The sequence below is a fragment of the Saccopteryx bilineata genome, chromosome 5 (assembly GCF_036850765.1).
Source record: "Saccopteryx bilineata isolate mSacBil1 chromosome 5, mSacBil1_pri_phased_curated, whole genome shotgun sequence".
In the NCBI taxonomy this organism is placed as follows: Eukaryota; Metazoa; Chordata; class Mammalia; order Chiroptera; family Emballonuridae; genus Saccopteryx; species Saccopteryx bilineata.
Window position 1 is genome coordinate 95,933,181 of NC_089494.1, and position 23,190 is coordinate 95,956,370.

The 23,190-nt window shown below is 36.9% G+C and overlaps 1 protein-coding gene across 1 annotated transcript in view; it reads right to left on the reverse strand.

Moving 5' to 3' along the window:
* ARHGAP15 (Rho GTPase activating protein 15) overlaps positions 1–23,190 on the reverse strand; it is a 694,101-nt gene that overhangs the window by 199,236 nt on the left and 471,675 nt on the right. Inside the window, exon 11 of the mRNA XM_066279712.1 lies at positions 6,101–6,178. Coding sequence (XP_066135809.1) covers positions 6,101–6,178 — 78 coding nt within the window. The remainder of the gene's footprint in view (positions 1–6,100; positions 6,179–23,190) is intronic.

Below are 23,190 nucleotides of genomic sequence, written 5' to 3' on the forward strand. Positions count from 1 at the left end.
TAGCATGTTCAAAATAAGCAAGTTCATCTCTTTAAGCCAATATTTAGTGTGGATTATTATGCCAATAAGATCTGGGTGAATAAAAATCTGCAAAGTGTAAGACTGCAAATTAATGGGAGAAAAAAACCTCTTCCATTTAAAACACACACAATCATACACACACATATATACACACCCACACACCCAATTAAAATTCTTGGCCATGTAGATTTATGGCATTTAGATATTTTGTTCCTCCTGGTGTAAAAAGTGAAAGAGGATGTCCCTAGAATGTTCCTTTAATTTTTTCCTATAGATGGAAAATATGCTTAAAATCCTGATAAGAAGCAATTTCTTTCACTTCTGACAAATGATTAGAGGTATATTTGTTACTGTTTACTAAGAACTACCAGTCTGAAAATCTCCCGTCTGTTCTTTCTGCAATGCTTTGTGGTTATCCCATTGGCTTATGGGTTTGAGAAGCTGCACAGTTGATTATTTCCTAAAAGGATGCTGGTCTTTCTAGTCCCTTGTATTACAAGGTGAAGGAGAAAGTGTAAGTAACACCACAGAGAGTTTCAACTCATTTGGAGAATGAGGGAAATAAGCCTAGATGTGCAGCCCCAACAAGAGTGCGGTTGTGAGAAGGGGAAACGCAGCCTGGTGGGACTTCCAAGACCCACTGACAAGCGTTCTCAAGATGGTCGTGTGGCATCCCTCATGTTGGGGCTTGTCCTTCGCCAAAGTGCCTTCACATGAAAATATCATCAGGTCACAGATCATTCTGTAGAATCAACTCAATGTCACAGACTGATGACAGGTCGACATCTAAGGTTATGGACCAGCTTTCTTTCGGGGATGCCCTTGTAGAGCAGAAGAGTTGCATCAGCAGAATGCCACTGACAGCTGTCACCAAATACACCACACACGGCAGAGCACTGTTCACTAATGCATCGACAGCCCAGCACATTGAGAATCTTGATGCCTTCCCTGAAGGCTGCAATGGAATATTGTGTTAAAGCAGTTTCTTGGTCCAAACATAGATATATTAAGCCCTACAGAGAACGGTAGTGCCAAGCTTATTCATTACTAACTGCAATGCTTGGTGTTTTCCCAGGCAGCTCTCTTTCTTGAACAGCTTTAGCCAAACTTCTATGACACTTACTAGTACCAGAAAGCAGGTGTAAACATAAAGTCACTAACCAGTGTGTATAGCACAAAAAGACTGATCTCTACTTTCAAAAGGAAGTAATCAATATTTAAGGAATGAAAAAAGCCAAATCGTGGCAGTGGTTTTCAAAACAGGCTCTGAGCAGAGAGGCCTGGGATCTAGCTCCCTCACTTGCCTTGTGACCTTGGAACATTATTTAACATCTCTGAGCCTAGTGTTCTCATCTTTAAAATGGAAACAATAATAGTACCTATTCTAAGGGATAGTAGGAAGGACTGAATTCAATTATAAAAGTAAAGCACTTAGTACAGTGTCTGCCACATAATAAACTGTGGCAATGTTAGCTACTTTTAAAATAATAATAATTAATATTATGACCATCACTAGTTATAATTAAGAAATGCTTTTCAAAAGTTATCACTTTAAGTTAAACTTGTAGGCCATCTAATCTGGAAGTTCAGTAAGGGTATGCAATTCCTACTGGTTTAGTGATTTGAACAGAAAACCAAAACAAATTGAATCATTCACCTGGCATATTCAGCATCACTGATGATTATAACATTCACGAAAGTTAGTGAAATACATAAACTGCAACTGAACTATTCATGAAAATCTCCCAAATGAGTTTTCATTTGTCTACTCTGATGGTGGGGAGGGCTTGTTCATTTCAAACATGTATATTTAGAGCCTTTTAAAAAGAAAACATTGTAGAATATGAGCATGGAAGAGATAAAGGGTGTCAAAACAAAGAGGGTATGCAGCAATCATTCATGTTTCGTTGTTAAATACAAAAAAGAATGCATTGCATTCACATATCACTTTATGGTTTTCATAAAATCATCACCACTTTACTTCACTGCACACATGCACACACACACACACACACGTATGCACAGAGAGGAGAAGGCCATGATGTACACATTCAGCCTCTTTCCATCCTACCACTGATTCTCCTCTAAGTCAGCTCTGCTGTCAGAGACCAGGGTGTATGGAGGAGAACGTATGGTGTTTGTACCAAGGTTATGAGTCCACTCCAAAAATTTCATTCAAATGATAATCTGATTAGCAAAATTTGAGAGAGACTGGTATATGCATTTCTTTTATCATCTAATTAAAGAAACTCCACAACACAACCTGGACAAAACTGCCAGTACCAAAGGTCCTAATGTAGCATAATTTGTGTTGACTGTGTTGCATTCTGACAGTGCTATAAACCAGGAAGACAGTTTACTGACAATTCTGTGCTACCAGATACCAACTCAGGCCTCCGTCCAGCTTTACGTTGTCAACTCTTATGGAAACATGAGCACTTACACAGTCTCAGAGGACGCTGAAGTTTGGATTGCAAAAGACGAGATGGACAGATTTCATGTTTTCATTGCAGATTTTTTTTGCCTTTTCAAACTGCTGAGCATAATTTTTTTTTTAAAGGCAGGAAATGCAACTAGTGTTTGTTTCCACCATGGCTTCTGTTTTGAGATTTCTTCTTTGTAGAAGAAATGTGTTGCCCAGCTGTCTAGAATTCCAATCAGGATATGGTTTCAGTATGAAAAATATTGCAACAGTAATTTTAGCTGGTTATAAATGGGAATGAAAAGAAGGTTGGGCTAGTTTATTCCATTTTTACCCAGAAGGTGTGCTCCGGGTCAGTCTAATGGGGCCAATATGAGTAACTGAGGTAATGTTCAGTTCTGTTTTATTGCCCAGGAAGGAGAGGAATTGTGGAAGGCAAAGGTTCACATTAGCGAGCAAGCAGAACTTCAGAGATCCCAGAAGGGAGCGAGCTGCCCCCTGGTCAAAAGCACTGCAGTCAACACTTAAAAGGTGATTCAACCTGACTTGAACTGATGAAGAATTTAATGATTCTCAGTAATACTACTTCTATGTGCAACACACACATTATTCAAAAAATATTAATTTAAAATTCCTCTATGGAGACCGAGGGCTACTGCTCTTTAATGGAAAGAGATTCAAGGATGATCAGGTGTTCAGAGATTTGTAGAAGACCCTAAAAAATAGTATCCTCTTTTTTTTCATTCCAAGACTTTCAGATTTTAATGTTTGCAAAATATAATCACTGAGTACATTTTACAATATTCTCTCCAAAAGATGGCATTATATCTCTGGATTTTAAACTGAAGTTTAGAAGTTAGATGAGTATGAATTACAGTAAATTTGACTACCAATGAAATAAGAACCCAGGACGGAATTATTTATAATCTGGGCCTTGAAAAATAAGGAGAAATCTACTAGGCAGAAAGCCTGTGTTAGGTGGGGTGGGAAAGGAAACATGAGGATATTGATCAAGTAGAGGGAGGAGAGTATGTGAAGACATTAGTGATACAACAGCATGTAAATATTGGGGTATAGTTGCAAATGTATTGTGAAGGAAATTCAGAGCACCTGAAGCCAGTGAGAAATGAGGGAAGCCAGAGTACAATGACTGTGAATCCTGAAGGCAGAGACACTCTTGACTGTTTTTAGTGAAAGGAAAACTTACCTGTATTAAATAACTACTGTGAGCCATATGTCTAAGACGATGCTACATTCTATCTTATTCATCTCACAAGTGCATTTCCTACCCCGTGCCCTGTCCTGTCTTTACTGATAAAAACAGCAAAGAGTGGTTAAACAAAATGCCGATACATGTTTGATTTTCAGCCTATGAATTATCTGTAACCACATTACGATGCTTTAGTTTCATTGTTTTTCTTCAACATTTTCTAATTTTTTTAATTTTAATTCAGTCTTTTTTTTAAACAACCTCACAAATATCTTATTGTATATCTACCACAAAACAAATATATCTCTTAATATATTTGCCAAAATTTTTGTTTATTTGCAACACTTTTACTATGTATAGTTATCACATATTTGTTCAAAAAAATACAATTGTATAATCTGTTTTCTCAATTCATAGTCTTTTTTTTTTTTTTTTTTTTTTTGACAGAGAGAGTCAGAGAGAGGGATAGATAGGGACAGACAGACAGGAACGGAGAGAGATGAGACACATCAATTTTTCGTTGCGACACTTTAGTTGCTCATTGATTGCTTTCTCATATGTGCCTTGACCGTGGGGCTACAGCAGACCGAGTAACCCTTTGATCAAGCCAGTGACCTTGGGTCCAAGCTGGTGAGCTTTGCTCAAACCAAATGAACCAGCGCTCAAGCTGGTGACCTCAGGGTGGCGAACCTGGATCCTCTGTGTCCCAGTCTGACACTCTATCCACTGCGCCACCGCCTGGCCAGGCTCAGATTTTTTTTAAAGAGAACTTTTAGGTTTACACAGAAAAACAACAGATAATATAGAGTTGCCAGATACCTATGGACTCTTCCTCTTACCACCCCCAGTCGTTTTTCCTTATTGTTAACATCTTGCTTTAGTGTGGTGCATTTGTTACAACAATGGGCCAATACTGATATTTTATTAATAATTGAAGTCCACAGTTTACATTGTTTCACTCTTTGTGTTGTGCATTATATAGATTTTGATAAACATACTGTCATGTGTCCACCATTACAATATCAAAACAAGATGGTTTCATGGCCTTAAAATCCTTGTGTTCACTTATTCATCCCTCTTTCCCTTCCCTGCCACTGAACTTTTACTGTGCATAATTTTGCCTTTCCCAGATTGTCATGCAGTTGGGATAATTCAATATGTAGCCTTTTCAGACTAGTTTTTTTCACTTAGCAATACGTATTTAAGATTCTTCCAAATCTTTTTGTGGCTTGATAACTCATTTCTTTTTATCACTGAATAATATTCCATTATATGGATGTGCCACAGTTTGTTTATATATTCATGTATTGAAGGTCATCTTGGTTGCTTGCAAGTTTTATCAACTATAAATAAAGCTGCTGCAAAAATATGTGTGCCAATTTTTGTGTGGACATAAGTTTTAAACTCATCTGGGTGAATGCCAAGAAATGCAATTGCTATGTATTATGGTAAGAATATCCATACCACATACAAACATAATAAAATATGTTTATTTTCATAAGAAACTGCCAAACCATCTTCCAAAGTGGCTGTACCCACTGTATTTCACCAGCCATGACTGTGAGTTCCTGTTGCTACATATACTTGTCAGCATTTGGAGTTGATAGTGTTTCAGATTTTAGATATTCTAATAGCTGTGTAGTGGTGTCACATTGTTTTAATTTGTTTTTATTTACTGATATATGCATTTCCTAATTTTTAATTTTTACTTATCAATGATTTAGTTTTCTGACATCTGTGATTTTGACTCCTAAATTTTCTACCATTCATTTATTCATTTATTAACATATAATAGATTATGTCTATTATATGCCAATAACACTTTTAGAAGTTAGGTTATTTTTCTTACTTTTACATTTTTATTCTTTTCTTCATTTTTAGTTTGGCATATTCCTTTCATTATTTATTTCACAAAAACTATTAGTTGGTCTTTCTCTCTATGCTATTTATCTTTATGTAAACTATCATTTACTTCTCTGGTAATAATTGTTTACTTTCTTTAACTTTCTCTTTCTTCTTTCAAAACACATTATTATATATTCTGTAGGTAGAGCGTAGAGCACAGTACTAACAGCTGTGGCTGATGCAATGCTGTGAGAATACTCCAGCACCTAAAACCCTCCTAGGCACATGCAGGAGGGAGCTCACCCGCTGTAAGGAAGTGACTCAGCGCCAATCACGCAGCTCCCTGACTTTTCAGCCATTGGCTTTGAAGAACATGCTGTAACACCCTATACGCTGAGCCTGTGTGTATAAGCTAGTTTATTTCCTGAATAAAATGGATCTGCGTCACTGAACCTGGTCTCCAGAGTCGGTTCTCTGAGTCTCCATCGTCCTCACCCCTGGTGGGCCTTGTCCACAATGTTCAAAATGCCTTTGGCATAGAATCTGAAATATTGGTTGAGATAAATCTACTAAAAACTGTTTGAAATAAAGAAATCATTTACCTTGGTTGACAATGAATCTTAGTTTCTGTATTGTTGCCAGATTGCCGCTAACTCGATATATTCCATCAACTTCTAGACCTGAAAATAAAAGGGTATGTTTTATATTTGTTGATATTAAAACTGAAATGGCAAAAAGAAAAGAAAATTAATAAATATGGGAAGAAAGACCATAGTAAATCACCATCAAATATCTCTACCTCACAGAGAAAACACATTTCTAAGTCCTGAATCAAGCAATCTTCAATATTTTAATCCCAAAAACTAATCGTGAAGTTCAATGACAATTAGTGATCAATTAATTTGAGTCTAGTTGAAGCATAAAAGTACAGTAGGCAGCGTGGGATTTTACAGTATAGTTAAGATTCACTCCCAGGAAAAATATAGAAATTAAAAATTTCCTCTCTTTGTCTCCATTCTCTTAAAGATTTTTTATTTATTCATTATAGAGAGGGGGGAAAGAGAGAGAGTGAAAGAAGGGGGGAGGAGCAGGAAGCATCAACTCCCATATGTGCCTTGACCAGGCAAGCCCAGGGTTTTGAACCGGCAACCTCAGCGTTTCCAGGTTGACGCCTTACCCACTGCGCCACCACAGGTCAGGCTGTCTCCATTCTCTTGTTACCTGTTACTCTCTTTCTTCTCTTCCTCCCATTCCTATCCTATCCTATCCTATCCTATCCTATCCTATCCTATCCTATCCTATCCTATCCTATCCTATCCTATCCTATCCTATCCTAACCAATCCTATCCTATCCTATCCTATCCTATCCTATCCTATCCTATCCTAACCAATCCTATCCTATCCTATCCTATCCTATCCTATCCTACCCTATCCTATCCTACCCTACCCTATCCTATCCTATCCTACCCTATCCTATCCTATCCTATCCTAACCAATCCTATCCTATCCTACCCTACCCTATCCTATCCTACCCTACCCTACCCTATCCTATCCTATCCTAACCAATCCTATCCCATCCTACCCTACCCTATCCTATCCTATCCTAACCTATCCTATCCTAACCTATCCTATCCTATCCTATCCTATCCTATCCTATCCTATCCTATTCTATCCTAACCAATCCTATCCTATCCTATCCTATCCCATCCCATCCCATCCCATCCCATCCCATCCCATCCCATCCCATCCCATCCCATCCCATCCCATCCTATCCTATCCTATCCTATCCTATCCTATCCTATCCTATCCTATCCTAACCAATCCTATCCTATCCTATCCTATCCTATCCTATCCTATCCTATCCTATCCTATCCTATCCTATCCTATCCTATCCTGTTCATTCTCATTTTCCATTGTCATTATAATGTAATATGTATTGGTCTGATTAATTCAAACTATAGTATGAAATTTCTATTCCAGATATATAATCATTTTGATAATTTCCAGTGTATTATAGGTAATGGGGTGCTCTGTGATAGGAGGAAAAGATAAAAAAGAATCCTTGACAAAATGGTGAAATTAGTTTTGGATAATTTTAAAGCTGGTTATTTACAATTCAAAAAACTTATGCTGGCAGTGGTTTTGGATAATAATCAACCACTTGTTCTCCACACATCTATTATAGCATCCAATTATTTCCAATACCAAATTATCAAAAAGATGAAGAAACAGGAAAGTGAAAAGAGAAACACTCAAACACTATCATTGTCCCTGAAAATGTTGATATAATTTTCATGGCAGGGAATATATATTCCTTGATGTGTCTAAGCCCTTCAAGAGGCCAGGGTGAGATTCTCAGCCAATGTAGATGTCACCATCTCAGCACTTTCTCACAGGTGGCACAGCACCATAGTTGAACACTGTAACTCACAATCATAAGTATTAAATAAATTGGTAGAGAACAGACTCGTAAACCACAGACAACAGCGTAGTGATTTCTGGGGGAAAGGCGGGATGCTAGGAGGTAAAGGAGGGTATGGAGGGATAAGTGGTGATGGACAGAGACTTGAATTTGGGTGGTGAACACAAAATATATTGTACAGGTTATGTATTATAGAATTTTGCAACTGAAACCTGTATAATATTGTTAATCAGTGTCAACCCAATAAACTCAATTTAAAATATTTTAAAAACAAAAATAAATAAATTGGTAGAAACTATTATTATATAGTGTAACAGAATAAAAGCCTTGTAAAGCTTTTTACTGATCTACAATGAGTTTCTTTATTGCTTTAATATCTCCATATTTACATACTTTATTGTTGAAAATTTTTGTCATTGTGCAAAATATTTCCTCAATGGGTCAGGTAGAATAATGTCATATGTAGCACTGGTATTAATGGCATAATTTAAAAATAATCATTTATTATTTTATTTTATTTTATTTATTTTTACCTTTTAATCACATGATTTTTATAAGACTTTGACTTTTTAGAGCAGTTTTAGGTTTATAGCAAATTGACAAGGAGGGAGGTACAGAGATTTCCTGTATAACCACTGCCCCTCACACTCATAGCCTTTCCCATGATCAACAGTCTCCCACCAGAGTAGGACATTAACTCAACTGGGGAACCTATATTGATACATCATAATCATTCGAAGTCCATTGTTTACATGATGATTTCATCTTGGTGTACATTCTATGTGTTTGAATAAGTGCATAAAGACCTGCATCCATCATTATAGAGTTATACAAAGTATTTTCACTGCCTTAAAACTTCTCCTGCCCCACCTGTGCATCCCACAACGGTTTTTATTCTTCCATGTAATAAACTATAAAGTAACTTGGGATAACATCAATAAAATGGAATAACTATCAACAAATGTATTAATTGGTGTGAGTTTTGTAGTTCTAGAGTAATCTAATAATAAATTACCAAGTCTCTGTTCTTTCCTGAGAACTACAAATATGTGAAGAATTGAAATGAAGTTGGATACTTATTGGTGTGTAAAAAGTGTCTAAGACATACACCTTAATAAAAATCAAACATGTATGTTTTTTTTTCCTGATGCACAAAATAGTTCCATTCTTCAAAAGTTACCCAGTTTGTTTGCTTTTAAGTACACTGTACATTTGACAACTTAAATATGACAGTAATCCTAATTAAAATTTTTTCTACTATTTGATTCCTAGTTTTTCTATGGAATCATGTTGGTCTTCAATTTCTGCACATACCCAGAACTTTATAATTTATTATCCATTTCCTTCTTGTTTTGTTATTATATAGCCCTTGGTACTTAATTTTAAATATAAATTATAAATAGTATGATAAATTTTTTAAAAAATGACAACTTATGCATTCAAGTAAGTATGTCTCTTTCAACGTTTTCCCTGTTGGGAGTATGCTTAATTTTTTTGAACATGTAGTCATTCAGGAAAATATTTTGGAATTCTGTAAAATCACCTATATGGACTCCATATTGTCCATTGAAAAATGTTCATGATGGCAACGTTGGGACCTTTGGTAATACTTTTAGTATTTAGAAGTAGTCACAGGCCATTTAGAACCACAAATGATGAATAATGTCATCTTGCTTGCCAACAAGGAAAGTTTGGCCAAATGAAAGTGGTCCTGATTTTTCCCATTATCAGTTGTTCCAAAGGAATTTGAGAAACAGAATATTTCAGAAAATAAAAACATTAGTGGAATATATAAGACTACATTCTCCCAATAAAAACTCTTGTTTTTAAAGAATTAGTCAAATTAGCCATATTAAAATGATTAAAGATGAGGTGTCAACATCTAGTACAATAAAAATGAGGAAATTTACTATATACATTTTTATTTCTTATATTTTTAAATTTTTATTAATTTTAATTTATTGTGTTAACATGGATTCAACTGTCCCACTAAATATAACACCCACTCCCCCCACCATGTTCCCCATTACACCCCCTTTGCACCCCTCCCCCTAAATCCCTCCCCCCCTTCCTCTAAGATTTGCTGTCCTCTATTCTGCATCTATGTGTTATGTATTTTTAATTTCACTGATTCATTCACCTTTTCTGATTCCATCCCCTCATCCCCCTTCCCTCTGACAGTTGTCCTCTGGTCTCTGTGACCCTGCTTCTGCCTCTATTCTGTTCCTCAGTTCACTTTGTTTATTCGATTCTGCATATAAGTGAGATCATATGATATTTGTCTTTCTCTGCCTGACTTATTTCACTTAACATAATAATCTCCAGGTCCATCCACGCTGTCACAAAAGGTAAGATTTCCTTCTTTTTCATGGCTGTGTAGTATTCTATTGTGTATATGTACCACTGCTTTTTAATCCACACGTCCACTGACAGACACTTGGGTTGTTTCCAGACCTTGGCTATTGTAACAATGCTGCAATAAACATGGGAATGCATATCTTCTTTTGAATCAGTGATTTTATATTCTTAGAATATATCCCTAAAAGTGGGATAGCTGGGTCAAAAGGCCCATTTTTAATTTTTTGAGGAAACACCACATTGTTTTCCATGATGGCTGTACAAGTCTCCATTCCCACCGCAGTGCAGGAGGGTTCCCTTTTCTCCACATGCTCGCCAGCACTAATTGTGTGTTGACTTGTTAATGTGCACCATTCTGACAGTAGTGAGGTGGTATCTCATTGTGGTATTAATTTGAATTTCTCTGATTAGTGACACTGAACATTTTTTCATATGCTCATTAGCCATCTGTATGTCCTCTTTGGAGAAGTGTCCATTCAGTTCTTTTGCCCATTTTTTAATTGGATGGTTTACCTTCCTCAACACCTTCCTGGTGTTGAGGTCTTTATAAATTTTGGTTATTAACCCCTTTTCAGATGTATTGGTGAATATGTTCTCCCATTGTATGTGTTGTCTTTTTATTTTGTTCATGGTGTCTTCTGCTATGCAAAAGCTTTTTAGTTTGATATAGTCTTATTTGTTTATTTTGTCCTTTATTTCACTTGCCCATGGAGATAAATCAGCCAAAATATTGATACTAGAGATATCAGGGAATTTACTGCCTATGAATTCTTCCAAGATGTTTATGGTTTCACGACATACATTTAAGTATTTTATCCATTTTAAGTTTATTTTTGTGAATGGTATAAGTTGGTGGTCTAGTATTTTTTTGCAGGTAGCTGTCCAATTTTCCCAACACCATTTATTAAAGAGACTGCCTTTACTCCACTGTATGTTCTTACCTCCTTTGTTAAATATCAATTGACTGTAAAGGCGTGGGTTTATTTCTGGGTTCTCTGTTCTGTTTCATTAATCTGTATGCCTGTTCTTATGCCAGTACCAAGCTGTTTTGATTACAATGGGCTTGTAGTATAACTTGATATTAGGAAGTGTGATACCTCCCACTTTACTCTTCATTTTCAAGATTGCTGAGGTTATTCATGTTCTTTTTTGGTTCCATATAAATTTTTGAAATATTCTAGATCTGTGAAGTATGCTATTGATATTTTAATAGGAATTGCATTGAATTTATATTGCTTTTGGCAATATAGACATTTTAATGATGTTTATTCTTCCTATTCATGAACACAATATATGCTTCCACTTGTTTGTATCTTCCTTGATTTCTTTTTTTAATGTCTTAAAATATTCCGAGTACAAGTCTATTAGCTCCTTGGTTAAATTTACTCCTAGGTACTTTATTTTGTTGTTGTTGCAATAATGAAGGGGATTGTTTCCTTAATTTCTCTTTCAGACAGTTCATTGTTGGTATATAAAAATGTCACTGATTTCTGAATATTAATTTTATATTATGTCACCTTGCAGAATTCATTTATCAGGTATAGTAGTTTTTTGACTGAGACTTTAGGGTTTTCTATATACAATATCATATCATCTGCAAATAATGATAGTTTTACTTCTTCTTTTCCAATTTGGATGCCTTTTATTTCTTCTTCTTGTCTGACTGATCTGGCTAGGACTTCCAGAACTATGTTGAATAAGAGTGGTGAAAGGGGGCACCACTGCCTTTTTCTTGATCTTAGGGTAATTGCTTTTAATATTTTTTTGATTAATTTTAATGGGGTGAAATTGGTAAATCAGGGTACATATGTTCAGAGAAAACATCTCTAGGTTATTTTGACATTTGATTATTCTGCATTCCCACAATTCAAAGTCCAATTGTCTTCCATCACCTTCTAGCTGATTTTCTTTGTGTCCCTCCCCTACCCCAACCCCCTCCCTCTTCTCCCCCCAACCTGTAACCCCCACATTCTTGTCCATGTCTCTGAGTCTCATTTTTATGTCCCACCTATGTATGGAATCATATAGTTCTTAGTTTTTTCTGATTTACTTATTTTGCTCAGTATAATGTTATCAAGGTACATCCATGTTGTTGTAAATGATCCGATGTCATCATTTCTTATGACTGAGTAGTATTCCATAGTATATATGTACCAAAGCTTTTTAATCCACTTGTCCACTGATGGACACTTGGGCTGTTTCCAGATCTTCGCTATTGTGAACAATGCTGCCATAAACATGGGGGTGCATTTCTTCTTTTCAAACAGTGCTATGGTGTTCTTGGGGTATATTCCTAACAGTGGTATAGCTGGGTCAAAAGGCAGTTCGATATTTAATTTCTTGAGGAATCTCCATACTGTTTTCCACAGTGGCTGCACCAGTCTGCATTCCCACCAGCAGTGCAGGAGGGTTCCCTTTTCTCCACATCCTCGCCAGCACTTATTCTGTGTTGTTTTGTTGATGAGCGCCATTCTGACTGGTGTGAGGAGATATCTCATTGTGGTTTTAATTTGCATTTCTCTAATGATTAGTGATGTTGAGCATTTTTTCATATGCCTATTGGCCATCTGTATGTCTTCTTTGGAGAAGTGTCTATTCATTTGTTTTGCCCATTTTTGGATTGAATTGTTTGTCTTCCTGGAATTAAGTTTTACAAGTTCTTTATAAATTTTGGTTATTAACCCCTATTAGATGCATTGTCAAATATATTCTCCCATTGTGTAGTTTGTCTTTTTATTCTGTTCTTATTGTCTTTAGCTGTGCAGAAGCTTTTTAGTTTGATAAAGTCCCATTTGTTTATCCTGTCTTTTATTTCACTTGCCTGTGGAGATGAATCGGCAAATATATTGCTGCGAGAGGTGTCAGAGAGCTTACTGTCTATGTTTTCTTCTAAGATGCTTATACTTTTACGGCTTACATTTAAGTCTTTATCCATTTTGAGTTTATTTTTGTGAATGGTATAAGTTGGTGGTCTAGTTTCATTTTTTTGTAGGTAGCTGTCCAATTTTCCCAACATCATTTGTTGAAGAGGCTGTCTTTACTCCAATGTATGCTCTTACATCCTTTGTCAAATATCAGTTGTATATAAAAGTGTGGGTTTATTTCTGGGTTCTCAGTTCTGTTCTATTGATCTATATGCCCGTTCTTATGCCAATACTAGGCTGTTTTGAGTATAACTTGATATCTGGACGTGTGATACCTCCCACTTTATTCTTCCTTTTCAAGATTGCTGAGGCTATTCATGTTCTTTTTTGGTTACATATAATTTTTTTGAATATGTGTTCTATATCTCTGAAGTAAGTCATTGGTATTTTAATTGGTATTGTATTGAATTTATAAATTGCTTTGGGTAATATAGACATTTTAATGATGTTTATTTTTCCTAACCATGAACACAGTATATGCTTCCACTTGTTTGTATCTTCCCTGATTTCTTTCATCAATGTTTTATAATTTTCCGAGTACAAGTCTTTAATCTCCCTGGTTAAATTTATTCCTAAGTCCTTTATTTTTTTGGTTGCAATAGTAAAGGGAATTGATTTCTTAATTTCTCTTTCTGAAAGTTCATTGTTAGTGTATAAAAATGCCTCTGATTTCTCAGTATTAATTTTATATCCTGCCACCTTGCTGAAATCATTTATCAGGTCTAGCAGTTTTTTTTACTGCGACTTTAGGGTTTTCTATATACAATATCATATCATCTGCAAATAATGATAGTTTTACTTCCAATTAGTCTTTTCTAATTGGATACCTTTTATTTCTTTTTCTTGTCTGATTGCTGTGGCTAGGACTTCCAGAACTATGTTGAATAAGAGTGGTGAAAGGGGGCACCCCTGCCTTGTTCCTGATCTTAAGGGGATTGCTTTTAATTTTTGCCCATTGAGTATGATGTTGGCTGTGAGTTTGTCATAGATGGCCTTTATCATGTTGAGATATGTTCCCTGTATTCCCACTTTGCTGAGAGTTTTGATCATGAGTGGGTGCTGGATTTTATCAAATGCTTTTTCTGCATCTGTTGAAATTATCATGTGGTTTTTCTCCTTCCTTTTGTTTATGTGATGAATCACATTGATTGATTTTTGAAGTTGTACCGGCCTTGCCTCCCCAGAATAAATCCAACTTGATCATGGTATATGATTTTTTTCATATATTGCTGGATCTGGTTTGCTAATATTTTGTTGAAGATTTTTGCATCTACATTCATCAGGGATATTGGCTTATAATTTTCTTTCTTTATGTTGTTTTTGCCTGGTTTTGGAATTAGAATTATGCTCGCCTCATAAAAGGAGCTTGGAAGTCTTCCTTCCTCTTAAATTTTTTGAAATTGCTTGAGAAGAATAGGAGTTAGTTCTTCTTTGAATATTTGGTAGAATTCACCTGTGAAGCCATCAGTCCCAGGACTTTTCTTTTTGGGGAGATTTTGATAACTGTTTCAATCTCATTTGTTGTAATTGGTCCGTTTAGGTTTTCTGATTCTTCCAGATTAATTTTTGGAAGATTATATGTTTCAAGGAATTTGTCCATTTCATCTAGGTTGTCTAGTTTTTTGGCATACAGTTCTTCATAGTATTTTCTTACAATATTTTGTATTTCTGTTGTGTCAGTTTTTATTTCTCCACTCTCATTTCTAATTTTATTTATTTGAATCCTCTCTCTTTTTTTCTTGGTGAGTCTCTTTAAAGGTTCATCGATCTTGTTTACCTTTTCAAAGAACCAGCTCCTGCTTTCATTGATCCTCTGTATTGTTTCTTTTGCCTCTATGTCATTTATTTCTGTTCTGATCTTTATTATTTCCTTCTTTCTACTAGCTCTGGGCTTTACTTGCTGTTCTTTTTCTAGTTCTTTTAGATGTAGGGTCAAGTTGTTTATTTGAGCTTTTTCTAGCTTCTTAAGGTATGCCTGTAAAGCTATGAACTTTCCTCTCAGGACTGCTTTTGCTGTGTCTCATAAATTTTGAGTTGATGTATGCTCGTTATCGTTTGTTTCTAGGAATTTTTAAATTTCTTCTTTGATCATTGTTTACCCATTTGTTATTTAATAACATGCTATTTAGTTTCCATGTGTTTGAGTATTTTTCAGTTTTTCTGTTGATTTGTGAATATTGTACCAGATGCCACTGGAATAAATCCCACTTGATCATGATTTATGATTTTTTTAAATGTATTGCTGAATCTGGTTTGCTAATATTTAGTTGAGAATTTTATCATCTAATCTACCAGTATGTTCCTCAGGGGTATTGGCCTATAGTTTTCTTTGTAGTGTTTTTACCTGGTTTTGGAATGAGGATAATGTTTTCCTCATAAAAGGAGCTTGGAAGTCTTTCCTCCTCTTATATTTTTTGAAATAGCTTGAGAAGGATAAGTGTTAGTTCTTCTTTGAATGTTTGGTAAAATTTGCCTGTGAAGCCATCCAGTCCAGGACTTTTGTTTGCTGGGAGTTTTTTGATAACTGTTTCAATTTCATTTGTTGTAATTGGTCTGTTTAAGTTTTCTGATTCTTCTAGATTGAGTTTTGGAAGATTGTATGTTTCTAGGCATTTTTCCATTTCATCTAGATAGTCCAATTTTTTGGCATACAGATCTTCACAGTATTTTCTTACAATGCTTTGTATTTCTGCAGTGTCAGTTGTTATTTCTTCACTTTAAATTTTAATTTTATTTATTTGAGTCCTCTCTCTTTTTTTCTTGATGAGTCTGGTTAAAGGTTCATCAATCTTGTTTACCTTTTCAAAGAGCCAGGTCTTGATTTCATTGATTTTTTTTTATCACTATGTCATTTATTTCCACCCTGATCTTTATTATTTTCTTCCTTCTACTTCCTTGGGGTTTTATTTGTTGTTCTTTTTCTAGTTCTTTTAGGTGCAGGGCTAAGTTGTTTATTTGAGCTTTATCTTACTTCTTAAGGTATGCCTGTAATGCTATGAACTTCCCTCTCAGTACTGCTTTTGCTGTGTCCCATAAATTTTAAGTTGTTGTATATTCATTTTTATTTCAAGAAAATATTTTATTTCTTTTTTGTTCTCATTGTTAACCCATTTGTTATTAAATAACATGCTATTTAGCCTCCAAGTGTTTGAATGTTTTTCAATTGTAGTTGATTTTTAGTTTCATGCCATTGTGATCAGAGAAGATACTTGATATGACTTCAATCATCTTAAATTTATTGAGACTTGTTTTGTGTCCTAAAATCATGTGGCCTATCCTAGAGAATGTACCATAAGCACTTGTAAAAAATGTATATTCTGCTGCTTGGGGTGAAAAGTTTTGAAGATATCAATTAAATCTAGTTGATCCAGGGTGTCATTTAAGGCTGCTTTTTCTTTGTTAATTTTCTGTCTGGAGGATCTATCCATTAATGTTAGTGGGGTATTAAAATGTCCTATTATAGTATTGCTGTTGATCTTGCCCTTTCTGTCCATCAATATTTATATATGTAGGTGCTCCTGTATTAGGCACATAAATATTTAGAATGGTTATATCTTCCTGTTGGATTGTTCCCTTTATCATTATGTAGTGACCTTCTTTATCTCTTACTATATATAGCCTTTGTTTTAAAGTCTATTTTGTCAGATATAAGTATTGCTACTTCAGTGGGCTTATTTATTTATTTTTTGCATTTGCATGAAATACTTTTTTCTATTCCTTCAATTTCAGTCCATGAGTATCTTTTATTCTGAGGTGGGTCTCTTGTAGACAGTACAGATCCTGTTTTCTTATCCACATAGCTACCCTATGTCTTTTGATTGGAGCATTTAATGCATTTACATTTAAGGTTATTATTGATATGTTTTATTTTATTGCCATTTTATTCTTTAAATCTACAATCCTCTTTTTCTCGATTTCTTTTTTTTCCCTTTGCTTTTTTTACAGCAGACCCTTTAACATTTCTTGCATACTGGTTTGGTTATTATGAATTCATTGAGTTTTTATTTTTTTGTTTTGGTCTGGGAAGCTTTTTATTTCTCCTTCAATTTTAAATCATAACCTTGCTGGATAAGGTAGTCTTGGTTGTAGGTTCTTGTTTTGCAACACTTTGAGTATTTCTTGCCAATTCCTTCTGAACTCAAGTGTTTCTGTTGAGAAGTTCGATGTCATCCTTATTGGGGCTCCTCTGTAGGTAATTAACTGCTTTTCACTTGCTGTTTTTAGTATTCTTTCATTGTCTCTTAACTTTGGCATTTTAATTATGATGTGTCTTGGTGTAGGCCTCCCTGAATTCCTTCTTAATGGGGCTCTCTGCTTCTTGAACTTGTGTGAGTTTTTTCTTTTTTATATGAGGGAAATTTTCAGCTATGATTTCTTCAAACAGGTTCTCTATCTTTTGTTCGTTTTCTTCTCCTTCAGGAACCCATATGAGGTGGATGTTTTTTCTCTTCATGTTGTCACAGAAGTCTCTTAGAGTTTCCTTAGCCTTTTTGAGTCTCTTTTCTTTGAGCTCTACCTCTCTGCTTATGTTTATCTTGTCTTCCAAATTGCTGATTCAATCCTCCACTTTATCCAGTCTGATGTTGACTCTTTTTAGTTCAGTCTTCATTTCTGATATTGTAGTTGTTATTTCTGATTGGTTCTTTTTTATTATTTCAATGTCCTTTTTGATGCTTGCTATCTCTTTATTTAGGGGCTCATCATGTCCATTCTTCATTGCTCTAAAACCTTTGAGCATACTAAAAATCATTATTTTAAACTCTGCATATGGTAGTTTTGTTACTTTCATCTCATTCAGTTCTTTTTCTGTGGATTTCTCTAGTTGATTCATTTGGGTTGGTGTTCTTTGTCTGCCCATTTTGTCTGTATATTAGGTAGTGCTGTCTGACTGAAAATTTTGTGGTACTGACCTCCAGGCCACCTGTTTTCCTTGTTCTAGAAGTGCTTTTTTAGGGTACTATTTTCCCTCCTGTTGTGAGTATTGAATGCAGTTGGTCCTTTCATGGGTATGGTTATTCCTTCAGGTTGACTGGCTTTATGGGTCAACCTTGATCATGTGTTTTACACACTGTGCAATGTTTGTCTTGTTGGATGTATCTATTCTTCGTTTTTTCTGGTGCTTGCTAGACTCCTCCTTTAGGCATGCTGCTTGTGTAGCTAGCTGAGTCTAGGGTTGGTGCTGTCTGCCACACACAACCAATTGTGTTGGTTCTATATATTTTTTGGTTGGCATATGCTGTTGTTTGTAACCCATTGTGGGCTACCTGTCTGCAGTTACTACTCTTTAAGCTGTTTGTGTCTGCGTTTTCTGTGCCTGGGTAGTGTGGGAGGGGCCAACTTATGTATAAAGATCAGCTTCCTCTTGCTTAGAGATGACAGCAGCTCTGTAAAATTCCCAAGCTCCATAAGATTTGCCTCCACTTTTCAGCTGCTCCACTTCCTCTTGTAGCTACTTGGTCTTCCCACAGAGTCTTCTGTAGAAAGACTGTAAGGTGGGCTCAGACTGGTCCCATCCCACCAACCCCTTTATAGATTACAAGCTTGTGGGAGCAGTTATCTGAGGTTGGAAATACAACGTTAGTGGGACCCAGTAATTCAGGGCTTTCTTGGTCAGGAATGTGTCCCCTACTCCAAAGCCTAACCCCTCAGCCACTTCTGGATACTGAAATTTTATTTCTCGCCAACAAGGTGAGCAGCAGGTTTAGATTGAGTTGGGATGACAGTCCCCTCTGAAGCAGTTTTTACAGCTGGTGAGACCCTGGCCTCAGGGAGGAAGCCTGAGAGAGTCCTATCCTGGGCCTGACTGTGCTCCTCCAAAAAATGGCTAAGCCCCTTGACTAGATCAACAATAGGCTCATGGACCCACAGTTTAAATGTCTATGCTCCAAGCCTCTCTCTGTCCCCCCTGTGGAATCTAGCCCAGCAGGATAGGATATCCAGCACCCAGGCTGGCTGACTGTGAAGCTCCAACTTATACAATGCACATGAGCCACTGTGCCAGTGCTGATCACAGAGAGCAGAACTCACTTCAGCTGGGTCAGGTGTGAGGAGCCTTTCCTTAGCATTTCACTTTAGCAAGGGTTGTAGGTCCTGAACTGATGCTCTCTGCAGCTGGTTACTGGATGTGCCAGCCCTGGGCCTCCCTGGCAGGAACCTGGTGCAGACCAATGGGAGACACTGCCCATGACTGGCTTTCAGCAACCTTCTTAGAGCTACAAGCAACCCAGAGTCTGTGCTGCCCCTGCTGGGCCCAGGTGTTCATGGAAATACAAAGATGCACATCTACTATATGCTGGCTTTCACCCACTCTAGGCCTGAGGGAAGGTCCACTTAAAAAGCCAAGGTTCCCTGAGTACTGCCTCCTGCAGCCTCTGTCTGCTAGCTGCTTGTTGGACTCAGCCACTGAAAAAAACCTCTGGTAGAGTCTAGAGCCTGCTGGAATGCAAAGATTAGGAAGGGTGGTGGATATGGCCCAGCCCCTCGACCTCAGGTGTCAGTCTGTCCAGACCTTTTTTCACAGACCTCAGTAGGTGTGGCCCCAGAAGTCCAGTGGGTGTGGGCTCTGAGACCCAGAAGTGTGGTCTGTGCACAGTCGGGACACTTTCTAGAGTCTGCTGCAAGGTAGAATTACCATTCTTAGAGTCAAGAGCATACTGTGGAAAGTTTCAGCCTCAGCACCAGAAAACTGAGTCACTGACATACCCCCGCTTCCTGGCCTCTCAGAACAGATCCATCACCATGACTGGAGTAAGAGAAATTCCTGAGGGTGAGGCTGTTGCTTTTCATCAAGCTGATGCCACTCAGAGGGGACCACTCCACCCAAGAAATATGGCAACTACAGTATTGGAGAATGACTCAGAATAGGGGCTCCGGTGGCTGTCCCCATGGTGTCTCTCTCTGGGCCTCCAACTTCACACTCTTCTCATGCAACTTTAGTCCTCTCAGCTCTCCCTCTGCCGGAGCCCTGGGTAAGTGGCTGTGAATGAGATTTTCTGCGCAGGCCTTTTAAGACAAAATCTCTGAGAGCTCTGTCTCTTTCTTGCAGACAGAAAACCAGCTCTTTTCACCTCCAAATGCTATGTTGGTGCCTCTTCTAAGCTCTGGGTCTCTATCTAGGCTGGGGCTCTTGGCCTGGAGCTGAGGACTCACGCCTCTCAGGCGACCCTCCCCGCAGTGAGAGTGCCTCTGGACCCTCAGCCACCACTCACTCTTGAGAGCGAGGCAGCCCTTTCCACGTCTCCACCCTTCGTACCAGTCTCGGTGTGGCTTCTGCTGTGATCTTTGGTTATAGAGTCCTCTTTGTTTAGTCCAAAGTTGGTTTTTCAAGATGATTGTTCTTAAATTAAGTTGTAATCTAATTTGGTCCTAGGAGGTGGCAGTTGGAATGTCAGCCTACTCCATCCTTATCTTGAAATCTTCAAAATTGAGTTTTTACTTACACAAGAAACATATGAATATTTTGGTTTTCATCAGCTGGAGGTCTTCATAGGAGGTCATTGGCCCTCCTGTGCAGCTTCCATGTGCTACAGGCTCCCACCTGTCACTATATACATTTTTGTACTTTTTTGTATTTTTCTGAAGTGAGAAGCAGGGAGGCAGATAGACAGACTCCTGCATGCACCTGACTGGGATCCACCTGGCATACTCACTAGAGGGCGATGTTCTGCCCATCTGGGGTGTTGCTCTGTTGCAGCGGGAGCTATTCTAGTGCCTGAGGCAGAGGCCATGGAGTGCCCGGGCCTAAGTGCCCGGGCCATCTTTGCTCCAATGGAGCCTTGGCTGTGGGAAGGGAAGAGAGAGATAGAGAGAAAGAAGAGAGGGAGGATAGAGAAGCATATGGGTGCTTTTCTTGTGTGCCCTGGCTAAAAATCAAACCTGGGACTTCCACATGTCAGGCCAATGTTCTACCACTGAGCCAACTGGCCAGGGTCTATATACATTTTTAATACTAACTTTTGTTTTTCTAAATAGCAAGATTCTTATCAGAGGTTACCATATTTCCCCATGTATAAGACACTCCCATGTATAAAACACACCTTAACACTTTGAGTAGTGAGTTTTGTTCTTGCTTGCTGACCCCAGGGAGTGAGTTTGTTTTTCAAAATATGAAATTAGTTTCAGTTAATTTTGTTAATATCAAATCATGTTTGTTTGATAACCAACTTATGGAAACAAGAAGAACATACATTTGCCTTTTTTAAATGTTGTCTTATACATTTTTAAAATAAAAATTTTTGTTATCTCATGCAATTCTCACTCAAAGTTTAAAGATGTACATGTATGATCATAATCTGTATGGTCAGGAGGCATGAGGACATACATGAATGTTCATACTACTCAAAGGGTTAACTTTGGGACCCGAAACTTGAAAAAAAAATGTATTGCATAAAGTTATTGAACTCAAATTTTATTCATCAAAACATTCATACAACTCCTCAAAAAGCATGAAAAAGCCAGACATCCAAGAATAAACTACAACCACTGTATAAGGCACACTGGTTTTTAGACTCTAATTTCTTTTTAAAGGATGTGTCTTATACATGGGAAATACAGTAATAGTAAATGAAATTACTTGAATTTCAATGTATTTTTATTGTAAATAAGTTTTTTTCATTTTTCTTTTATTCTTTTTTTTTTTTTTCCGTGAGAGGAATGGAGAGATAGTAAGGCAGACCTCTGCGTGTGTCCTGACTGGGATCTAACCAGCGCCTCGACCTGTGGCTGGTGTTCAAGTGCAGTCATCCCTCGCCATATCATGGTTCACTTTTTATGGTCTTACTATATTGTGGATTTTTAAATTGTATATATCTAATTTTGTATTGTGAATTTTTTTGCTATATCGTGGGATTTTGCAGTATATAGGTATTTTTGTATATGTATTATTTTAATTATTTTTGCAGTAAAATAAGAAAAATAAATGTGGGAAAGCATAATAACAGTGTGGGAAAGGTTTATAAGAGTATAGGGAGTGTTTATAAAGTCTTAAAATATATATAAATAATAAAATAAATATAAGGTCACTACTTCGTGGATTTTCACCTATCGTGGGGGGTTCTGGAATCTTACCCCCATGAAACAAGGGACCACTGTACCAAGCTATTTTTAGTGCCTAAGGCTGACATGCTCTGACCAACACAGCTATTCTCAGTACCTGGGGCCACTCGAATCAGTTGAGCCACTGGCTGCAAGAAGGGAAAAGGGTAATAAGGGGGAGGGTGGGAAGAAGCAAATGGTTACTTCTGTGTGCCCTGACTGGGAGTTGAACCCGTACATAGGTATGCCAGCTGATGCTCTATCCACTAAACAACTAGTCAGGGTCAATAAGGACCTTTCTTAAACCTCACTTTAATATTCATGTCTCTTTATATGAGGTGTAAAATCAAGTGTATTTCTATTTTGAAGCTGGGATTTTTCCTTTCTTAATATTATTTTATGTTGAAATGCCTATGTTGTCTAGAGTTATAAACTTGAATTTCAATGACTGAAATTCTTTAGTATCCAAAGTCCTTTGTTTTCCTTCTTATACAAATTTAAAGTCACAACATAAGAAGTTAAGAAGTGCCCCTTTGGTCTTCAATAAATTTCAGTGGAAGGTTTTATTTTATTTTATTTTTTTAAGTGCAGTAATAGAAAACATTTGAAAGAGCAGTATGGGTTAGATATATTATGTATGAGCAATTGAAAAGCACTATACTGTTTAAGCAAAGCAGCCTCATCCTAAATTAATAACCCAATTTTCTTTTGGGATAAAAGGAGGGAGGGCTAGGAATGACGACAGGGAAGGTAACTCAGACCAGTGCCACTACTATAGTTATAGAACTCAGTCAAAGCAGAGAAACTGCTTTGAGGGTTAACTTAAAAACCAGAAAGTAAAAGGGAGTAAAGCGAAACATACTGGATGCAATTTGAATCTAACTTGACACAACTTCCTAGCTCTTTAGATTCAGAGATATCGATACTATTTATCTTGCAAGGGATAACAGTCTTT